This window comes from Diprion similis, chromosome 2 (genome assembly GCF_021155765.1).
Source record: "Diprion similis isolate iyDipSimi1 chromosome 2, iyDipSimi1.1, whole genome shotgun sequence".
Taxonomy (NCBI): Eukaryota; Metazoa; Arthropoda; class Insecta; order Hymenoptera; family Diprionidae; genus Diprion; species Diprion similis.
The window spans coordinates 6,611,199-6,629,442 of NC_060106.1; the positions used below are offsets into that span (position 1 = coordinate 6,611,199).

At 37.3% G+C, this 18,244-nt stretch overlaps 3 protein-coding genes across 3 annotated transcripts; 1 reads left to right on the plus strand and 2 right to left on the minus strand.

Moving 5' to 3' along the window:
* On the plus strand, positions 1-2,459 carry LOC124416161. Its single transcript, XM_046897086.1, has 3 exons — positions 1-206; positions 430-591; positions 1,344-2,459. The coding sequence occupies exons 1-3, from the start codon at positions 143-145 to the stop codon at positions 1,574-1,576; spliced, it is 459 nt and encodes a 152-aa protein (XP_046753042.1). The 5' UTR covers positions 1-142; the 3' UTR covers positions 1,577-2,459.
* A 319-nt stretch (positions 2,460-2,778) lies between these two features.
* Positions 2,779-5,694, minus strand: LOC124416156 (dihydroorotate dehydrogenase (quinone), mitochondrial). The gene is made up of 2 exons (XM_046897078.1): positions 5,393-5,694; positions 2,779-4,535 (listed from the first exon to the last, which is right to left on the minus strand). Exon 2 carries the CDS (start codon positions 4,477-4,479, stop codon positions 3,298-3,300), a length of 1,182 nt encoding a protein of 393 aa, XP_046753034.1. The 5' UTR covers positions 4,480-4,535; positions 5,393-5,694; the 3' UTR covers positions 2,779-3,297.
* A 998-nt stretch (positions 5,695-6,692) lies between these two features.
* LOC124416158 lies at positions 6,693-17,573 on the minus strand. Its single transcript, XM_046897082.1, has 5 exons — positions 17,325-17,573; positions 12,706-12,872; positions 12,123-12,289; positions 10,069-10,237; positions 6,693-9,341 (listed from the first exon to the last, which is right to left on the minus strand). Exons 1-5 carry the CDS (start codon positions 17,349-17,351, stop codon positions 9,149-9,151), a joined length of 723 nt encoding a protein of 240 aa, XP_046753038.1. The 5' UTR covers positions 17,352-17,573; the 3' UTR covers positions 6,693-9,148.
* Between the last annotated feature and the right edge of the window lie 671 nt (positions 17,574-18,244).

Genomic DNA, 18,244 nt, shown 5'->3' on the forward strand with positions numbered 1-18,244 from the left:
GGGCGCGGCCACGAAGCAAAGAGTGTGAAGCAGAGAAGCAGGTGACGCGACCTGACAGCCTCGCGTTCTAGAGCGAGTAAACGACTGGAGTAAATTATTTTCAGCTTGTGCCACCTGTAATTCAGTCGTGCAGAAGTTCAAAATGGGTTCGAACTGGAAGTTATTTCCGTTACTTATCATCGTCCTGGCCACGTGCATCCACGAAGGTAAAAAATCCATGCCAACGAATCATTGGGCGCGCCGAATTGCACGCATGATGATAATGTGTATAGATACTTTGAATTAATAAAAGTGGGTGTGTTCTATAGTGGAACACAAACATAAATCCAGTCATCAGTAGTGCATTAGAACAATTTATCACGTTACTCTGAAAGGCTCAAGTTCGTACTTATATTTGTCATGTTTTCACCTGTTGTTATCAAATTTTAGGACTCGGTATAAAATGCTGGGTATGCAGGTCGGATTCTGATCCTAAATGCGCCGATCCGTTTGATAACACGACCGTTCCAATTACGGATTGTAAACAAGAACAACCTCTTGACCACTTACCGGGTGTGAAACCTACGATGTGCAGAAAGATCCGACAAAAAGGTGAACATAACATGTATTACGTGCAAGTTTTAAAACTACAGGCCGCATCCTCATTTCAATGGCTCATTGGACGAGGCTGATGCTAGCAATCAGAATGAGCAGCTAAACTTTCTAATATTCATTTGAATAAGTTAGTGAAGTCCAAAAACCAAAATTTTGTAAAAGACCTTTAACCCCCAATACTTGTATAGAATTATGAAGATACAACTAAACTGCATTTTCATCTCACACTCACCTTGTACGTACAGTCCGCTTATACAGTCCGACCTTGGAATAAGTTCTCCCGTAATAAACACGTTTCCTCAGTTTGTCAGTGAATTCGAAGAACAGTGTCTCCACCCCAACTGATACTTCGGCTGGAGTTGAAATTCGCATTCCAACTTCTGAATAAGTGTGTTCTTTGAAGATTATCAATTTCCGTCACTCACCAGATGGTATTTTCCATAAGATTATATTCTTCTGATGGTGAGATTATTCCACTGATTTGAGACCACCATTTATTCTATTCCTCAGTCTGTAATTAAGTGAAATCTTATCAATGAATATTTATTAGTGTGATCAAAACTCGTTCCATCGGCCACTCTGTTAAGTTTCGTACGAATTGTTAGTCACTGCAGCTACTTCAAATTTTGATAGTGAAAGCACATCAATTTGAAAGTACAACTCTATCAAAACTGTAAACATTCATTCAATAGTATAGCTTTAATTAAATTGACTCACCAATAGCTAATTGTTGAATTATATATATTCAGTGAACGGAGAGTGGAGATACTTTCGTAGCTGTGCATGGATGGGGGAGCCAGGTATCGCAGGGGATGAAAGGTTCTGTTTGATGCGCACAGGGACCTACAATATCTTCATGGAATATTGCACATGCAATAGTAAAGACGGCTGCAACACAGGACCATTGGTACATTCTAATCAGTTTGCTGTACTGCTCGCTGCATTAGCAACATACCTTGTGACTTGTTTTTATATTAGATAACCAAGTAGTACTTGAAAGGCAGATTCAAAGATGATTTAAGAGACTGGAACCACGTGTTCGAATGTTTATCCGTCCACATGTACAATAACTTCATGATCATAAGGGATATGAATCTCCAGGGTTTTTCATACTGTCTGTTTGCTCAGATCAAATATTATTGTTGATTGAAAGACCTGTTTGATGACCTAGAAATGTAATTCCGTTAAATTCAATAGCAATAAAATGGAGATGATAATCTGGTACAAATAAAAATTAAATAGTAACTTGTAAGTGACTGAAAAGAGGCAGCTTATTTGAGCAAATTTTGAATCAATTTTGAACTTCTATACATCAAGATTTATAGCAAGCTATTCATCCAATAATTTATAGCTTAATACCTTTTTAGTTATTCTCATTTCTAAGGTACATTAATTTTTTTAATGGATTCTCGCAATCACGGTTTATCAAATTATTCACTTTTTTAGATGAATACAAAAGCAGCTAAAGATTTCTCTCCATTATGTATAGATGTAGAGCAAAGCTTGATGCACTGATAATTGTAATATTACATTCCAAAAACTATTACTCAATGAAAAACTAGTGCCTTGGCTTATTAAACCTTATATGAACTATTCAAGAAAGTATATATACATATCAATGATACTCGTAAGTATACATACAATAGTCTAGAAGTTGAGCATAATTTATACGAGCTGGGTGACCCAATATTTATCTGTTTCGTTTCAACTTTTTATAACAGATGTTTTCAATAATCGACCATAATTTGTAATTTTAAATTACCCTTAGATTTAGAACAATGATTATACAAGACGTTTTTATATTTTTGTACAACGTGCTGATATTCTAATTCAATAAAGACGTAAATATACAATATAAATAGCAACTTGAAGCAGTGTTGCAATGTACCTATTTCTCGAAGATATTTGTACATTTGATTGGTTTCAAAAGTCAGGGAATTAAGGAATTGAAATTTTGTAACGTTACCTCCAGTTACTAGAGTTGTATAATTGTAATTATTTCTACGAAAACGGTCTCTCAATACTTAAAAATAAAAGCTGAAAACGAAATGAAATCTCAACGTTACTCGACATTTTATTAATGTTTATAAAACTAACATAAATACAACCTTTAATTTACTAATAACATACAATTAAAGCAACTTATGTACATAAGTATATCCTACTTAACAATTAATGTGAATTATTATTTATATTCACAACTTGTAACTGTAAATCACAAAAAGGTGATTTATCCGTGGAGCACTGAGGTGTTACAAAAGAATTTTTCTATGAACCGTAGTCAATTATTCTTCCATAATATAATCGTTCACACAGCTTTAGAAACTGCGTTTCTTCAATTCTATCTTATACCTACGAGAGGTGAGAATTATTACTTTTCAACTATTATAAGAAAAAAGTACTGTATCGAAAAACCCTTTTAAATTAGCTAAGTTTTTAAACCGTTCTGAATTTGAAATCCAATGTACCGCTGGCACCTCATTCGCCAGCTTACATTAGTTAGTTGCCTTTTGATATAAATTGTTTATACTTATAGCAGTAACAATAAAAAAATTCATTAATGTTTACGCTGGTATTTACTTAGTCAAACTAACTAATGCCTTGAGAATGTGAAAAACTCGTATGTACAAAATGATTTTGAATGATAGTGGAAAGTGAGGCGAAATCTGAATTAATGATTTGCATTTAACTAAGACACTTTACCTATGTTTTAAACGTTATAACGTCTTTGCCAATTGCTTCTCGAATAGACGTGTGTCCATCTTTGACTAAAAGCTCATCAAGTTCCCTTTTTATGCGGTTCACAATAGGAGGGCCGTGATATATATAAGAGGTATATATCTGAACCAACGAAGCTCCAGATTTGATTTTTTCATACGCATCAGCCCCAGAGAATATTCCACCAACACCAATTATTGGGATTTTTCCATGGGTCCTGCGGTACATGTCGGCAATCATTGCAGTCGAAAGATTTGCCAGGGGTGCTCCACTCAGACCACCATTTTCTTCTTTCTCAGAGCTCGTCAAATTTGATCGATCAATCGTGGTATTGGATATTACTAAACCATCTACTCTGCATTTGGACGAATTAATAACATCCGCTACATCTTGTCGTTCTTGATCACTCAAATCTGGTGCCAGTTTGACCAGCAACGGAGGCTTCTTGGGCAAATTTTCACTGGCAGCTTTGACGTTGCTTATCAATTCCTCCAAATTGTCTTTAGCTTGTAAACTACGTAACCCAGGTGTGTTTGGGCTGGATACATTAATGACGAAATAGTCAGCAACTTCGCCAAATTTCTTCACACCCTCAACGTAGTCCTGAACGTGATTTGACGTCGTTTTGTTCTTGCCAAGGTTCACGCCGACCACACCGACGAATTCTGTACCATTTTTAACGTTTCGCAAACGTTCGTAAACCACCTCATGTCCGTCGCTATTGAAGCCATATCTATTTATGACCGCTTTGTCTTCTGTTAGTCTGAAAACTCGAGGTTTTGGATTTCCGTCTTGAGGCTGTGGCGTCACAGATCCTACTTCCACAAAACCAAATCCAATCTTGTGCAGTCCACTAACAGCTTCTCCCTGTTTGTCGAATCCAGCGGCCATGCCAATTGGATTGCTAAAATCCAGTCCCCATACGGTAGTTTTTAATCTCGCGGGGTCCTCATATGCTCCTGAAGAAACTAGGGCAAATTTTGTAGCAAATACAGCGACGTTGTGAGCTTTTTCCGCATCTATACGTCGGACGACGGGCATTACGAAATCCTCGTAAAACTTTTCATTGCCTGAGTGAATGTTGACCCCACTGAATATGGCCAATCCACCTCCAGTTACTCTGATGAATGACTGGATCTTCTCTTTCGTAGTCAACTGGCGAACCATTTTGTCCTTTTCTTTCGCAAAGAGGCAGAACAGTCTTCCAAAACCCAAATTGGAATCTACGCAAAAGTAAAAATGATCTTGTGATTATGACAAATTTTTAGAATGATCAGTTCTGCTTGGATGTTAGAGTTTAAACATAAAATTTATACATTATTTTCTTATTGACTGCTTAGCCTTAAATCTGTTTTTCCTGGTTTGAGATTAAAAAGTCAATAACTATAAGAATTTAAGAAATTACTATCAGATTCCCTGATTGGATAACATTTTTCACTATTCAATACGCCGTCTAATACAGCAAACTTTGTTCAATATATCAATTCTTATATTTCAAATTTACAAAACAAAATGATGTAGTGATTAAATTAAAAAAATTTTAAATTGCAGAAATCTCATGGATTTATTACTCGATCAATTTTCTCGCAATTATACAAGACACAAAATATTATATTTTTGTCACCCAAGTCTTGCTATGAAATCGAGAATAAATCATAGTATATTTTTGTTCCTTAGATAAAAATCTGGGTTTATACATATATATGTATGTATAATATATAAGAAAAAAATGAATGTTTCAACTGAAATATAAGAATAAATACATATTTTTGCACGTCATATTGATAGTTTCACACAAGTTTTATCAAGATTATTTCTGACTGAAAATGCGATTTAAGATAAAAAAAACAGACTGTTGGTATAATTTTGGAAACACGCCAGCGAAAAATACTTCTTCAAGTAACTTTTATTGAAATTCGAAACAGAATTAGGTTTATAAAGTATCATCATATCAAGACTTTTGACACAGTCTGAGACGCGTAAATAAAAAAAATATCAATATTTGACCGTTATTTATTAGTTATTTGGTACAACGCGTTACAAACATGCATTTAGCGAATAGAATTATTTATAAACTCACGTGAATGTTAACCTTCCCTGAGGTGTCGATTCTCATAAATTATAAATACTTAGTAGTCGAGAAAGATTTTGAACGTTCCTCGGTGTACTCGCGTTGGCGGCTTCATCGAAAATGCAGCGGCTATTCGGGACTCGAGAGTAAAAAGGCACCGCACAGAACTTGGGAGAATAGGTACGTGATCCCGAACACGTCGCACGCTGCGGATGCAGTCGCCGCTCACTGCCGGCTTCTCTGGAGTTTCGGCGGATGACGCAGGATGACGGTTATCGGTAATCGGCAGTCTTCTGTTTACAAAGGCCTTAGAGCATATAAGGCCCAGACGCACCACGTGCTCAACGCCGCGTGCGCATTGATCACTAGTAATACCAGAACAGATGCATCTTCAGTACACAACCTAACCTGCTGAAATAAACTCGCGCTGCTATTGTTTCGTACCGTTCGACCCAATCAGCCACTAGAGTGACAAGGATAGAGATTCCCGTGAAGATTGCTTCTCTCTCGTCACGAAATGGGCGGTGTGGCACTAAGCTAGGCAAGCTTGCGCTGTGTTTGTAGCACGGTTCAATGACCAGATGACAATAGGCGACGCTTGAGCTGTTGTCTTGAGGTTTGATGGGAGACTGATCAGGAATTCTGAATTGTCGATAACAGAAAGCACTGATTTTTGAATAAATCGAACGTCAAAGTAGGGCAAGTTGCCTAAGCGCAGGCGGATACGTTGTTGAATGTACTTCCAGTTGCCTATTTGAGGCGGAATCACCGTGTTAAACGTCGTATGTGCTCGTGCTCGAAAACACGTACACGCGTCTTCAGGCGACGCTGGCCAAATTATTGTATTCATAATTCATGATCTGTTTGGTACAGTCAGATCTGAAATTGAAATAGTTATTAGGATAGTGAGAAAATTGATTATATGTACCAGTGAAATGCAATTTACAATTTATCGAACTGAGTTGAAAGTCGGCAATTTATTCATTACATGTCTAGCCGTTGAAGAACCCAACTAAACAATTTATAATAATAATCAGCATCTTACTTTTTGATCTACTTTCACTAGTTCAAATGGTTACGAACACTGATGCTATATTAAACTTTTATAGGTATGATTCGATATCGAAAATTAGTCCTTTTGTTGCTGTAAGATACTGACACACAGTGACCGTTTTTTTTTAAATTTAATCAGTAATCTTAGATAAAATAATATCGTCAACAGAAACTGAATTATTCTACCGTAAATATATTAATTGTATAAATTTTGGGGATTACCAATATGGACAAAGGATAAAGAAAATAGGGTCTATTACTTTTACAATGCATCACGCTGTTTAATAAATTATAAATGATTCTACACTATAAAATCTAAAAAATAATAAACTTTAATTACAGTAAATGAGTTTTATATGAATCAGTTGAAAATTATGCGGTATGTAATGAAATGTATGAGAGCCGATAATTATTCGATTAAATTCGTTTTCTAAGAAAACAAAATGATCTAAGCACGTTTCACTCTCGAGACAACCGCATTTGAACATCTTGAATAGTCTCGAAAGCAAATTTGTAATTCGACATATGATCGTGCTAAACATATTTTATTATTATTTTAATATTCAAACTATGTTTAATAATCACCCATTCCGCACATTCGTGATCGTTTAAGTGCGAACTCGTTGTAAAGTATAACAGAGGGAAGAAAAACCTCAGTTTACCAAAAAGTCAAAATTTCGAAATACATATATGAAGAGTGTCAACGCAATAGACCAACGCACCGTGATATTAAATCCTGCAACAGGATGAAACTCGCGATCCGTTATCACAATTGCATAACATACCTATATATTATCATATGGCAGTGCGGTGTTAGTCAATAAACGCACCATATTTCCTTCCTCATTAGATTCGTGTTAAATCATCGGCACACCGGCATAAAATTATGCAGTCGGCACTTCTCATGAATGTCCAATGTGTCCTACATGCACTTAATACCATACGCGAGTTTCTTTAACTCTTCTTCGCCCATAAACAGTACGTGCAGGCGAAGTGAGCAGCGAAGCGAAGGAGGCGACGTGGATCCCGCAAAGAAGTAACGGTACGTTCCACTCATCGGAATTCACGGTACGGTCCATTCGGTCACCGTCCGTCCGTCCATGTACGTTAGTCCGTGGGCACGTCCCACGTCCGAACCCAACGCGATGAGCCACCGAGAAGTCCGGTTTTCAATAAGGCCAGATATGCTTCTATCAGGGTGCTGCAGCATCGGCCACATACGTATGTCAATAATGTTCATGCAGCGACACCGCAAACGGCCACGCGGTTCTTCTCGCTATCAGCAGCCACGCGGGCTGCCGCATTCACCGTTACCTAGTAATCGTATAATAATAATAGATAATCAACGTTTAGAATTCGATGACATTGTGCTAAGAACTTGCTTCTGAGACCTTGAACGCTCGTTTCTGGGTCGCGTCGAACGTCGTCATCGTCGTGTTGACCTTAACCATATACTATCGTAGTCACCCATTGAAATATTATTATGTGCAGTATAGAGTGAAAGGTCTTCTGTATCTGTGTATCGAACATGGTACAAGAGAATAAATTGAACCGAATGATTTGAAAAAGGGACTGAACTGGTTTTTAAAATTCATTTCATCCCTACAAAATTTCCTCAGCCTGCCTTTTTTCTTCTGTTAGCTATTTTTTTCTCTGAAGAATTAACAGTATTCCAAAGTGTGATTCGCGAGTGAAACGATATTGGAAAAAAATTAAGAAATATTTTCAAAAGTCGTACAGTTTTATCATCGAATATGGGTAAGAAATGGTGGTGAGACGTGCCTCGAACGTAAAGATGTGAAAATTAAACAAAATCTTAAACTCTTGGTATATTTAATAGATTCTATACCACGATCAGGTTTTTATATTGAATTTCAGTTTTTGCCTACTTTCCATCTATAGAAATTTGTCATTATTACTTGAGCAACTTAGTCGATGTAGAGCATGTAACTGATTACTTCTTTACATTATACTTTCTTTGTTTGAAATATCAGTCAATTTCAAATGAATGGGATAATCAGTAACTGTACAAGTATCATTTTTGCCATATCCCAAATGTACTTCGTATCCTTGACACAGCGTTGTACCATAAAAGTGTCTTACTTTACCAGTTTCTACTTCATAGTTCCGAAAGGAGATCAACGGAGACGTAATTGCGACGGGGACTGCAAGCGTGGTTTAATAGTGAAAAGAGCATATAGGTATGTGTATACCTATATAACCTACCTCCGGATCGTCTACCTATATGATCTCTAATTTTACTACCACGATATTTACCGAACTTATATACACCCGTGTCTGTCTGTGTATATATATATATATATATATATACCTATATACATGTATATAAAACGCAGCGTGTATAATATTCATGTGAGGAAAACCGGCTTTGGGAGACGTTCGTGAACAGGTCAGGTTGACCAGATCGAATTCCAAGACCAGATTCTACGAAGTATAGTTCCGGGCTAGATTCACTTTTAGCAATATCTTCGTCGATTTTAGCAACGCTGTAACTGCATACATACACGTGTATACTAGCGCGGTGCATCGGTAGAAAATAAGCGGATAATTTTTTGATCTACGGACAAAAAAAATTTTCCCATGTTTCGTTACCAGGCAGAGGTCAAAAAATTATTATACACGGTCTGGTGACGCAGTCTGCACATTGTAATGGCATAGCGTACACGTTAAATATTACTGGGTAAGGATTGTCTAGAAGTTGGAAGCTGATGGTGTCTCAGGAGCGCCACTCGCCGCCGAGTTCTTCGGCTTGCAGATACATCCGCTCTCAACCAAAACGTAATCTTGACCGGTCAGGGTTACCGGACCCAAAGGTATCACCAGGAACAGGTAAGGGACGTAGGTCTGTGTGCACTCTCCGTGGACCAGGTCGCATTCCTTGGATCTGTAAGATAAACGGACAGGGGATAAGTAAACATCTGCACTCGGTCCGCTCCACAAATTAGGGCTGAGTTTTCCTTTTTCAGTAATGGAAAAGGTTACGCCCTCTTTCCAGGCTGATCCGGTCCCCTGACCGTCACCCGTGTTCTTTCCCTCGTTTTTTCCTCATCCTTGGGAGCATTCACTCCAGGTCAAAAGATGCGGTTAACGGTTATAATTCACCGAGACGGCAATGCCAGGGTCAAGCCCAAGCCTTTCAGAGGCATCGGTTAATTCAAGAGCTGAAGATGTGACCTTCGTGGCATGCTGAGAAAAATGCACCCACGCTTATTTCGCTCACGTAGACACGTTATACGTAGTACATTGCGAATATTTTTCACCTCGGTTACGCCTGTGGCGTGAATGATTCATTTATACATATATACGTATATACCTAGTTGTAAAGACGACCCGACTACCTGGCAGAAAAAAGACGTTGAAATAAGAAAAAGAAAGAAAAGAAAGATGGACACGTGTTACCGAAGACGTACAGTCCCTGAGGTAAGCCATTGGCCCACTGTACCGAATTCCTTCAAAACTTGTGACTCATCTACCTGGTGAATATCGATTCAAGAATGGGAACGGCAATGTTTGCGATTCTCTGATTATTTTGGAAATTAGCGGACGAAGATGAAGATGCTGCATCGTGTCTATCTCATTCCAAATATAACAAGAAAATTGACTGTACTTACTCGCAAACTTCGAAGACGACCTGTTGTAGGAGGTCAGGGAATTTTTGAACGATCGTGACTGGTTGACCGCTGGTCAAGCTCACTCCGTACATCGGAGCTGTGGTGTTGTACCTCGTTTTGCACAACCTAGCCGGTGACCCGCAGGTTTCTCGTGACGAGAAGGTTCGACCTGAAAATGGATGAACGTTGTAACGGTGCACATCGGCTACTCCCTACAATATAGTATCCGCGGAAAATATACTCCAGGACATTTTGCGAAATCGTTCAAACACGAGAAATATATGGCAGAAATCACGCCGGATACACTTTGGAGCATTGAAAAGGGTATTTTATGGAGTATATACATAAGTACGGTCTAGTCTGAACGTCATTATCTTTCGTTTTGAAAACTGTAATCTACGAAAGCACGGTTCCATTGGGAAGCAAACACTTCGCCACGGCGATCCCGGTGGGAAGTTTGTCCCGTTACGAATAGGTACTCACATCGTACATGATGACCACGCGATGGGTGACTGTGTAAATGTATTGGTTGGATAACCCATTGTAAAGTATTGCTTTCATACTGTATCTTTAAATTCTCACGTAAAATTCAAGTCGCCAAAGAGTTTGGCGTATCGTACCTACTTTTGTAACGCGGCAGCTGAGTTTCAGAACAAAAACGTAATTCGCCGATTATGTCACATTTTTCTTTAACATTTTTAATTTACTGTATATATACAAATATATCATGAAATTAGCAATATCATTTTACAGTGATAAAAAGAATCAACATCATTCGATATTCTTAAAACGATTATCACATATTGGAACGAAGAAATAAAAAATAAAGCAGAATACAAGTATGAAGTAATAGAAGAAGTGTATAGGTCAAGCATTCAGCATGGCTGTATGAGATCTTTTAAAACAATCGTGTCAAAGCAACATTTTGCATAAGAAAATATGGAAATATTCAAGCAAGGGAGAAACACGACGTATCGATTACGGAACCGGGTTTCTGTGTCATAAGGACAGCTGCATAATTCAAGGCTGCGGAACAAAGCAAGGTGAAGATACTCTAACATCCAGCAGTAACTTGACTACGCGTTTACTTTGTTTTATTTAATTATATTTCATTTACTACTTTAAACGTTTCCGATAATTGGAACTACCCGAGGTGAGCTAGTATAATACATCATTTTACGCGATTTTTATTATGCTCAAATAAAACAACAAAAAAAAAACAAAAAACAATCATATTGGCAGCTATAAACAAGGACTAATGTTATTTCTTGATGTTAAGTATCTTCAGAGATCAGGATTATGCGCGAGTTGGACTATAAAATGGATAATAAATACGAATAATCATTGCTTATTTTGTTGTATTATACTACTATCCCTGTAGCTGCGTGTAACAGGATCAAGGTAGTTACTTGTAGGGGTAAATAATCTCACGGTTTCCCTGCAGTATTTCATCTCGGCCGTTGAAACGTGCCATTTGTAAGTAATGCCGAAGGGTGCTTGGGGCTGCAGCGGCACCCATTATGAGGAAACAATAAACCGCGTTATACAGAGGCAACATTGCCGCCAAATTGCGAACTCTTATTTGCACAATTCGCATCTATGTACAGTTTTCTACTCACATAGGGACGCAACAAAAGCGCGTAACGGACGGACGAACGTTACTTGAATTACGAATAATTGTGGGAAACCGGTAACCCAGATTATATTACTGGATACCTAGACGCGCATAGGTGGATAAATTATTTAATGCCTGTGACTATGACAAAGATGGAATGCAACGGTAAGACGCGTATCGGTATCTTATTTCTACTCAACCTCATTCTGCCATTTATATAGGCAATTTTTATCTCGTGATGTTCGGACGTCATTTCCTCAATCATTTTCTCGAGAAGTTTGGCCGATTTTGACCGCAGTCAATGCTTCGAATTTAGATTGAAAAAAGGGTAAAAATTACCTTGACCAATTTTTTTGTCATTACATTCCTTAATGGCCTGATCGCATATGATAAGTTTGAATGTGTTTTTTTTTTAGAGATTATAAAGCAGTTTACTCACCGTTACGAGAATTTGCAGCTGCAATCGAATAATCTCCATGGACCGCTTTGTAATTGTGAAGTAGTGCCTTTCGGGTCAATTCAGGATCAATGGTTTGCGGTCGATACGCACGGCCGGAACGGCTGCTTCCGGCCCAGAGACCCTTGAAGTTACGGGAAATTGCTGCTCTGCAAAAAGATAAGTTCCTCTTGAGTCATTTGCGGTTACAAGTGCGAATTTATGCGGTATTCTAACGAGATTGCGCATTTGTTTGGTACTACTATTAGTATTTTCCCTTTTATTACCGACACTATTGTACAAGAATGGAAGTACAGAAATAGTTGCGATTTCAGAAGAAGGGAAAAAGAAAATCGTAGAAAAATCACAGTTAACTCACAATAAGCGTATTGAATGGATAATGAGGAAAGATTTAGAGTTAAAAAATGTTTTATGGATCTATCTGAACAGCTGTCTGAACATTGTAGTAGATATTTTGAGCAGTTTTTTTTGTACAATATTTGTTCCACAATGACTCATTCCTAAGAATCAGGTCATTCTTGGTAAAGAAATTCTTCAAGAAATTTTTTAGATACTTCGCACTTACGAAGGATACTGCATATCGTTGGGTCCTATGCAGTCGGTGGAATCTGTGAGGGCGTCTCCCCAGACATATTTCAGCCCCAGACCACCACCCTCGCATTTTCGGGGCGCATTATCGGATGCTAGGCAGAGTGTCGTCAGGATGATAACTAACCCAAGGTACCTGAGCATCTGTGGAGGAAAGAAAGAAAAAAATAACGTGAGGTCGAGGAGGCGTTAAATGTTTGATTAACGGAACATAACGGAAATATTGTGGTTCCACTGCCACAGTCAATGTCAGGAACGATTTTTTGTCTAAGAGTCTTGCCTGAAGCTGCAAAAAAAAAAAAAGAAAGATTTTTAAACCAGATGATGACTGGTCTGAGAAACTATGACGGTCGTAAATTATACGGCTGTCAATGACTCGGATTCCCTCTATTTCAATAACCACTTACTTCCGCTGAACGGAAACCGATTAAACATAGTTATAATGATTGTCATAGTTTATTATGCGAAAACATTCATGCGGTTAACCGGCAGGCTCGGATTAACCGTAAACCTAAAAAAGGTATAGCCATAGACCCTCAAAATTTTGGGCCTTCCAATTTCCACAATAAAATTTTTCAAAATATGTAGTATCTAGATTTTAAAAAATTCGGGTATTTAAACTTTTAATCTCTAAACCAATAATGGATTGCATGAATATCAATATATAGTAAACCGCTAATTTTTTCCCTAGTATCATAGGAAAATCTAAACGCTTTGTAGCTGTTGAACGTAGAGACTTAAATCGCGCGTAATTTATATTAAAAAAAAATTTCAAATGATTTTGCCAGCGTTAAGGCACAAAAATGATATATAATTACTCAGGACGTAAAATATTTCGTTTCAAATCAGTCAGGTAGGTTAAAATCAAAAATTCAAATTACTTGGCGATTAAGTATGTGCCATTCTTTGTGTAATTTAAGGAGATCTCAATTTTGGGTCTTTGTTCGAAAAAATATTCCATGCCCTATTATACGGATATTCTAATTTTATTGACCAGAAATTTGTTTTTTCATATCCGTGAACAGTAGATATATCAAAGGGATTCAAAAAGCAAACGATTATCATCATTTTGTTTCAAATATACGGGGGTTAGTTCTTTTTCGGAAGACTTTCGATTCGCTTAGATTAAATTACCTCAACAAAGGCATTTTCAATCCTCGATTGATTTGAATTTTTATTTCAGATCTCCAAAGGCGATTGAAAGTGGATTCAGCTAGGCAAGCTAATTCTTCAGTATTCGAATTTTATCCCACAAGAATAAAGCAACTGAAAAATCTATTCATCTGATAATTTACTAATCATTAATTAATTTGACTTCAACTGCATGCAATAAATATCTATATAGCAAATTCTATATTCTACACAATTACAGTTAAAAAAGCAGGTCAACGAATATAATCAAGTAAAAAAGTTACCATCTAATTTCGAAAATTTTGTGCAGACCTTGCGATTTTCTCTGATGACCTAGAATTACAGAACCAATCGCAGGGAGCAAGAAAAAAGCGACCACTTCGTGACTAAAATTACAAGAACGTGGCGTTTAATGTATTCAAGTATGCCTATTTGTGATTCCAGTACAAATTAGCCGTCGGTTCAGTGAACCACTTCTTGAATATTCACATTCTTGGTGTAATAGTGGGCAGATAAAATCACGTCCGCGTGCAAACATGTTCCACGAACGACTCTTTAAGTGTGCCAAAGGTGATCATGTCCGTCTCTCCTTGAACCCGGCAAGTTCTTTGAAGGTCAAAACCAAATAGCAAATTTCATTAAACGCGAATACTCGCACGCTGCTACTAATTTTAATGCATTTTCGCCTAGGTCGTAATCCACTTCCGAGTCTTCAAAAATCCGCGCACGTCTCAATGCATTGCATACATCGAGCGTGTAATTACATTGAAAATTATGATTCGGTGCCAGTGGGATTGATCGAAAGGCAGACAGACGTGCCATTCGAGGATGGCTGACTTTAACGGGTCCGATTTATAACATGTTCATGATAATGAATGGCGATCGATACACACACGCTGATGCAGGATCGGCCAGTTTACGATATAGACGTGTTCGGGGTTTCTGGGTTGCGAGCCATATAACTTCCGTTATCGTCTCTCGCAATGTTCCAACGCGTTTGGCTACTGCAAGTGAAGACGACCTGCACGACGCTAAATTGGCCAGTGAAAGCAGTCTAGACTATAGGAAGAGCCAGCTTTATCACGTTAAGCTTGTCGTAACTATGTGTGTATGTACGTGTGTACCACCGTTTAGGTACTACGCCTAACAAAAAAAAAAAAAAAAAAATATGCATCGATACTCTTGAACAATACACCTCAGCACATGCAGAAAATGCATTAACGTGCTCGAACACTTGCATTGCGAATTGCAGAGGTACCCAGTGCTCATCTGCTGGCCCCTATTTCGTTGACCTTGTTCTTGTCCAGATGTTGATCATGCAATTTTTAAGTTTAATGAGACGTGAATTGCACTGAAAATTGCATTGTCGCAGCGTAAGCTGGTGTTTCATGGGTGTAACTGTGTCAGGTCATGATAAATGCAATGATAACCATGATCCATATACCGAATACTTGCATTCCATATCATAGGCAAATTTTTATTTAATTTTATACTTTCAAGAGCTCCTGCAAGAGCAAAACGTGTAATCTCTGCACTTGTTCAGAACTTTAGCTTGTCGTAAATGATTATTTCTGAGTACCTCTGTTAAGATTGTACGAATATAACGTTTGAGACTCCAAACCAGTTATCACCAGACTACTAACTTGTCATCTATTGTACCTTTGTAATTGTACATCCCTTACATCCAACGTTTTGCCACACTTTTCGGTCGCATATAATATACTATAAAATTGCATCCCACATTTTTTAATATAAACCCCATGGATGATGGAAACTTTGGTCTCTTATATTTAAACCATGGATAATTACAAAGCCATTATGTGTGAAGTATACTTTGTGGTCAAACCCAAATTAGATTATAACGATAAGTCTAACATCACATGTCTCAAGAATGGTCGTTGACCTTAACTCGCACACAAATACACGTATACCTATATGTTTATATATTATGTATACATCCTGAATATTTTCCGAAGGTCTTTCCCAGTATTGTACTAACAACAATTGCTAATAGCCTGCAGATACATATCATTGGATTGAATTTTCAGAGGTGCGAAGTTGTCCTGATCACATACACGTACGTAATGAAGTACACCGCAGGTTATTGACGTGTAAAAGGCATATCATCATTTCGTACGTTGCATGCGTTACGACTTCCTCGCAGTGGACTCGTATCAACTTTTATTCAACGTAACATTTTACCCAAAAAATGACTAATGCATGATCTTCATTCTGTCGGAGACTCAGAGTTCTGCATGGACAAAATGCAAATTGCCAAGTAGTATAAGCCTGCAATCGCTAATCGCAAGCCTTGAACAATGTGTACTCGTAATTAGCGTGCGATGCTCGTTCAACAATAAGAGTATCTTGGCTAACGGATTCATCTAGTTTCTCGCTTAAAGATCACGAGCAAATGGTGCCCGTGAGAATGGCTTGAACTTGCGATTATCTCGGAAGCGAGTAGCGTTGAATCGGATCAACTTGTTGCAGATTTTTTGCCAAATCGATCGATTCGATTAACGCTCTAGTTTTTTTTTCCAAGTTTGTGTATATGTGAATATCTTTAATATTCGTACCCTGATTTCTTTGTTCCTAGAGCAACGTATCGCTAATTAAACCTTTATAATTCGCGGTAGGGGATGCGTGTTACGTATACTCGAATATAATTTACTTTTAATTGTGGCACATGACGGCTCGTCTGTGCTCGATGTCGCTTCCTAACGGTAAAACTCTTTTGGGCACAGTATTTCGTGAATAAATTAACTGTCTCTCGATGTACGAATAGATGATATCTGAAACTGCTTTGCTTTGAAGTGACAGAAAAAACGGATCATTTTATGCCTTGACTAATAAAATCCAATCATAACAACCCAGGCTTCGAATCCATGCAACGATGTATTCTGAATTTGAATTTACACGCGTTCAATATGATAGTGTTTTATCTTTTTCTGTTGAGATACGCAATTTTTGTATCAAACTGCCGACGTATCGAAATGAAATATTTTTTTTTCCACCGATTACTGGGATCAAATTGTAATGACAGTATGTCTCTGTCAGTCACAGCTAAATCAATTCAGAGAAATAATTACTGTGAACACTAGCGCACGAGTTTTAAATTATATACATTCAATGACACTACGCTGCACCTGTTATAGATTCAAATTTGACACGATCGATTGATTAAAGCTGAATTACGGTTCATTGTTAGATTTAAATTATACACATTTGTCTGTTAATGGCTATTTCAACATTTAATTTTTGGAAATGCGTTGAGAGTTGGTTAATTTTTTAATCTAACAAGCCTTTTACTTTGCACAATATTTGGAAAACAACGTGATTACCAATGTTTAAAAATGTTTCGCGTATTGAAATTCACAAAAATAAACAGAATAACATCAAGTTTTGCGGATAAATAAATGAATAAAAAAAAAAAAAAAATGTATGTTGATAAACAACGGTACTCACCATCAAGGCGGTTATCTGAAGCACCATTTTTTGAATATTGTTTAAAATAATAAATAATATCTAACTACTGTTCATTAAAACTAAATTGAACCTTTAAACACTATACATGTCACTGTATGCACTGGGTTTCTTGAGGTCGAGTACCTGCCTTTACAGGTGGATGTCCAGAGGTAGACTGTAGAATTGTAAGTAACTGCTCTTTGCTGGAAGCACCGGTGGTGGGAACCGAGAGAGAGAGGGGGGGGGGGGAGGGGGAACTATGGCCCCTATTCTGCTTCAAAGGTATTTTCCCTTTTTCTTCTCTCCATGGGCAAGAAGACGCTTCACAATATTTCATGTAGTCAGAAAATTTTTCAGCGATTAAAATCACGGTACATAAAATACGTACAAATTGAAAAACAATAATTTGAGCGCTTCAACATTATTATTTTCAACGCAACTACGATGTAATTATAATCACTTATAAACACTTTGGTCGAAAGTAAACAGAAAGATTGATTGAAACATGAGGTAATTAAATGCTCCAACGCTTGGTAAGTATTGAGTGATGATTATTATTATTATTGAATCAGTTGGATCACATCACATTTGAACGTTATATTCGTACACAGAGTTACAATATGCCTATGCTTACGTATGTATAATATACAAAACGATAATAACCACACACGTAGTTTTTTTTTTTTTTTTATATTTGTTTTTTTTTTCAACACTTTGTAATTATAGTAATATTTCTAAAAATAAAAATTAACAATAGTCAGAGTGGTTGTATTAAACGTGTGTGCAAATTGCAAGAACGCGTTTCTGTTTTCTCATCCTTTTATTTAATTCTCGTATCTATGATTTCTCCAAAAAATTTCTTTCTCATTTATGAATCGATGTAAATTATTATTCAATACTTTTTCATATCATAGCTTTGT